This window comes from Portunus trituberculatus, chromosome 24 (genome assembly GCF_017591435.1).
Source record: "Portunus trituberculatus isolate SZX2019 chromosome 24, ASM1759143v1, whole genome shotgun sequence".
Taxonomy (NCBI): Eukaryota; Metazoa; Arthropoda; class Malacostraca; order Decapoda; family Portunidae; genus Portunus; species Portunus trituberculatus.
Window position 1 is genome coordinate 18,654,489 of NC_059278.1, and position 5,000 is coordinate 18,659,488.

Below are 5,000 nucleotides of genomic sequence, written 5' to 3' on the forward strand. Positions count from 1 at the left end.
TGTGTGTGTGTGTGTGTGTGTGTGTGTGTGTGTGTGTGTGTGTGTGTGTGTGTGTGTGTGTGTGTGTGTAGGGGGGAGGGGCGGGGCGGGTGTGTGTGTGTGTGTGTGTGTGTGTGTGTGTGTGTGTGTGTTGTGTTTAAGCATGAAATTGTGTAATTATCTATCTATTGATTTTTTCCTAGATGTAGCACTTTTTTTTATCTATGTACCTATCTATCTATCTATCTATCTATCTATCCAACTATTGATTCCCTACACGCACCTGTCTTTCCCTCTTTATCTATCTACTTATTTGCTTGCCCATCTATCTACGTACCTACCTCTTCATCTCTATCTATCTATACTCTACATTTTCATCAGTCTAACCACGTCTTTAAGTATTTACCTGTCTATCTCTATCTATCTCTACATCCTCATCTGTCTAACCACGTCTTTAAGTATTTACCTGTCTAACTCTGTCTATCTCTACATCCTCATCTGTCTAACCACGTCTTTAAGTATTTACCTGTCTAACTCTGTCTATCTCTACATCCTCATCTGTCTAACCACGTCTTTCACCATTGATTTGTTTACTTTCTTATTTTCTTTACGACTTGACCACCTCCACACTTCCACTAACTAACATACTCAATTTTTGCTAGTAACTCTTCCTTCGTGTTGGTTCTAGCGTTACTCACCTCAGACACCATTACTAACGTGAAAAATGAAGCTGAATTGTGGGCTTGAGGTGTGTGTGTGTGTGTGTGTGTGTGTGTGTGTGTGTGTGTGTGTGTGTATGTGAGAGTACCAGATGGATGGTGAAGTGTTGTCAAAATGAATAATGTAAAATAGGAGGAGAAAGGTATACAAAGAGTGTCGTGTCAATATTTACACACACACGCACGCACACACACACACACACACACACACACACACACACACACACACACACACACACACACACACACACACACACACACACACTTGTAGAGAGAGAGAGAGAGAGAGAGAGAGAGAGAATTACATGACACAGAAATATAGTTAAGGCAATCAATATATGGCTGAGTAAATATGTCATTCTTTTGATCAAAGCCAAAGTAAACGTGAAGAAAAATATGATACGTGAAGTTTCCTGAAAAATAAGCAACCTTGATTAACGACCTTCCATTTATCACTGCTTCCGTTTTCTTTGCACTTCTGTCCAACATTTTCTTCCCCTCAAGTTCATACACCTCTCCTTTTTATATTGGAGCGAGTTGCCTGCAGTTTTCTCTCCATTTATTCAATTTATCAAGTTTTCTATTGCTCCACTTAATTTTTCTTTTCATAGTCTTCATTTTCCTTTGATTTTTTGCCTCTTATAACATTTTACTCTTAATCCTCATCTTCTTTTATCCAATCACATCCAAATCCACTTTATCATTTTTCATTCCTAACCTTTATCATTTTTTTTTCTCTCTCCACTTCATTTTTCTTCTTATAGTCTTCATTTTCCTTTAATTCTTTGTCTCTTGTAACATCTTGCTCTGAATCCTCATCTCCTTTTCTCCAATCACATCAAAATCCATCTTATCACCTTACATTCCTAACCTGCCCGTAGATACCAACCCATTCTCTATCATACTTCCAAACATTTCTCCATTTCTTTCTTGATATTACTCCACACATTCTCCACTGCTGGCTACTCCTCCGTTTTCCATCAAGCGAACCCCAGACTGTCCCATTTTTCATGTCATATCACGCACACTCCTTCCTCCCATTCATCCTCTTCTTTTCCTTGCCTTCTGCCTGTCTTTTAACCGCCACCTTTAGCCTAGGGTCCAGTTTCGTCAAGTTAGCTCAGTAGTACCTTAGCATCACGCCCACGTTTTCTAAGTAAGGGACAGGATGGCGTAGGTGACTAGGAGAAGCAGAAGAGGAGCTGGTCGAGTCGTAGGAAGGCCATCGTCTGTCGTGGAGTGTTGCATAGCCGCTGAGCTCTCGCCTGCAGAGAGTACAGAGAGAGAGAGAGTGTGAGGTACTTGGGGTTGGGAGATGCAGATTGCGTCTCCTTGAATGCTTATGTTAAATAACAGGAAGAGGAGGAGGTGGTGGTGGTGGTGGTGGTGGTGGTGGTGGTGGTGGTGGTGATTTGTGTATGTATGTTGGACCTGAGAAGTGGAAGCGAGAGAAGGAAGAGGGTGTGAGTTACTTTTGTGCAAATAGTATGTGTTGTAAGAGAGAGAGAGAGAGAGAGAGAGAGAGAGTAGTGGGTGTGGTGGTGGTGTGGGAGGTGAAGGAAGACGAGAGGAAGAGGAAAGAATAGAAGAAAAAATTAGAGAAAAATAAAAGAGGAAGGAATTGGAGACAGAGAGAGACAGAGAGACAGGCAGACAGACAGACAGAGACAGAGACAAAACCATGAAAATAGTGAATATCCATGTCAGGCAGTCAGAGGTGAGTCAGGGCGGCGTCAGACACACGGGAAGGAAGGAGACAATACGGATGAACTTTGATAATGAAGGCGAGGAAGATGGAGGAGAAGGGTGACGGTGGTGGTGATTGGGAAGCGAGGTGCGGGAGACCTGAAGGAGGAGTGTAGTAGAAGGAACGAAGGAGAGAAGAGTAGGAAATGAAGAGTCGAAGGAGTAGGGTAAAGTGAACGAGAGGAAGGAAAAGCGAGAAATAATGTAGGAAGTGAAAGAGGACCAGAGTAGAAGGAAGAAAAATAAGGAAGGAGAAAGAACGTAAAGGAGAAGGAGAAGAATGGTAAAGCAAATAAGAGGGAAGAGAGGAAAAGAAATAACGTACGTAGGGACTGAAGGAGGAGAAGAATAGAAATAACAAAAGAAAAGAGAGAGAGAGAGAGAGAGAGAGAGAGAGAGAGAGAGAGAGAGAGAGAGAGAGAGAGAGAGAGAGAGAGAGAGAGAGAGAGAGAGAGAGAGAGAGAGAGAGAGAGAGAGAGAGAGAGAGAGAGAGAGAGAGAGAGAGAGAGAGAGAGAGAGAGAGAGAGAGAGAGAGAGAGAGAGACATTTGAAACAGAGATCACTAGAGATTTGAGAGAGAGAGAGAGAGAGAGAGAGAGATCAGAGAGAGAGAGAGAGAGAGAGAGAGAGAGAGAGAGAGAGAGAGAGAGAGAGAGAGAGAGAGGTGCTTCGTAACTCACCATCCAACACGTGCACGCGAACACCTGCCGTCACGGTGTCCCCGGCGGTGCAGGTGTAGTTCCCGGTGTCGCTGACGGAGGCGCGGGCGATGTGGAGCCACGAGCTGAGGCCGGAACCCATAGGCGAAGTGTCCACCCTGCGGGGAAACACTGCTGACTCACACGAACTGGACTGAACTTGAATTCTGAAACGCTTTGCTCTCCCTATAACTATTTTCAAAGGCCACAGACACAGATGGCCTGGTTCTCAAGAGTGTTTCTCCTGCTAATGTAGAAATTTTGCTACTCTGTCACTTCTTCTTCTTCTTCTTCTTCTTCTTCTTCTTCTTCTTCTTCTTCTGCTTTTTTTGTTGGCGTTTCCCATTTCCATATGGGGTCACATTTTTGCTGCTCTGTCACTATAACCATAGAAACACCATTAAAAAACCGTGTCACTTCAATTAGAGCCTTTTGAGAGTAGTGGAAATGTGGCACTGAGGTGTTTCAAGAAGAAATAGTCCTTAGAGGGGAGAAGCATGACCTAAATATTCCCATTCCTCATTTTCTATCGTCTATAACTTTTTATCAAGGCGAAATGTTGACGTAAGAACAACTAGGAAAGGCTTGTAATAGTGAATGTTACGAAAGAGCTTCCCGTAACCTCATTCCCTCAAGATATTCCAGTTTTTATGACTCTGATTAAAACCGCTGCAAGGAAAGCTGCGTGAAGCCATCAATTCTTAGTAACTACAGTAAAGCGCGCGGTGGACGAAAGGGGACGGGACACCACCACTTCTGTGAGGACAAGGAGAGGAGATTGCGTCCCAGCCATCACTTCGACCCTTACCCAGCGAGTGAGAGGTATCCTTCCGCAACCCGCCCTTCACGACGCCCCCTGGTAATAGTATCTCAACAGAGGCATCCCCGAGGGCCATAAATCTCCAGGAACAGCTGCAGCCAGGTCACCGAGGAGTCAGGTCAGCAGTGTGATGAAGATTGGCTGTGGGACCTCCGAGCTGCGCCGCCAAGCCAAGCCACGCCGCACCACCCCACTGTCAGTGTCACGCTCTGCCGCCGCCGCCCCTCCATCCAATTTTGCCCACGCGCTGATGTCACAGATTATCGCAGGAATTTGGTTTATTGTAGAGGTTATCGGGGCAGTTATCAGAGTGCGGCAAGCGAGATTGGATGAGTTACGAGTCGCGGGGTTCAAGGGGTTCAGATGGATGGTGTACAGGCGTGGGTGTGGGTGTGGGTGATGCGTTGGCGATTGCTGCTTGGCTCCCATATTCTTCAAAGGTTCTGCTCTATTGCCACGACTGTCATCAAAGGCCAGGGGTGATAAGTTTAGTTCTTAATGGTATTTCTTCAATTACTTTGCCATTATAACCATGAAAGCGGCTTTGGAAATGAGTGTAGAGCAAACTAGATACTTCTCACTTAGTTTTCAGTTGTGTTTCTTTAGTTAATTTGCCACTAGAACCATAAATTCACCTTTAGAAACCTGTATAACCCAAACTAGATGCTTCTCAATTAGCATTCAATAGTATTTCTTCAATTAATCTGCCACTAGAACCATAATATCACCTTTAGAAATTTATATAACGCAAACTAGATACTTCTCAAATAGTGTTTCTTCAGTTAATCTGCCAATAGAACCATAATATCACCTTTAGAAACTTATGCAACCCAAACTAGACGCTTCTCACATAGTTTTCCATACCGTTTCTTCAATTAATCCACCACTGAACCCATAAAATTAATCAAAGACCAATGAAACCCCAACTTTTTAATGTGAGAGGGGAAGACTGGCCAAGGACAACGAATACGATTAAAGAAAAGAGGTAGAGGCTTTCCAGATATGCGGCGCCTGGGTTTGAGAATAGGGTGTGGAATC

The 5,000-nt window shown here is 44.0% G+C and overlaps 1 protein-coding gene across 2 annotated transcripts in view; it reads right to left on the bottom strand.

Moving 5' to 3' along the window:
- Positions 1-210: 210 nt before the first annotated feature.
- The window catches only part of LOC123508220 (hemicentin-1-like), a 98,668-nt gene continuing 93,878 nt past the window's right edge, over positions 211-5,000 (bottom strand). For both annotated transcript variants that reach the window (XM_045261762.1, XM_045261761.1), the window contains 2 exons: positions 3,125-3,261; positions 211-1,963 (listed from right to left, as the gene is read on the bottom strand). In XM_045261762.1, coding sequence (XP_045117697.1) covers positions 1,851-1,963; positions 3,125-3,261 — 250 coding nt within the window. In that variant the 3' untranslated portion in view covers positions 211-1,850. The remainder of the gene's footprint in view (positions 1,964-3,124; positions 3,262-5,000) is intronic.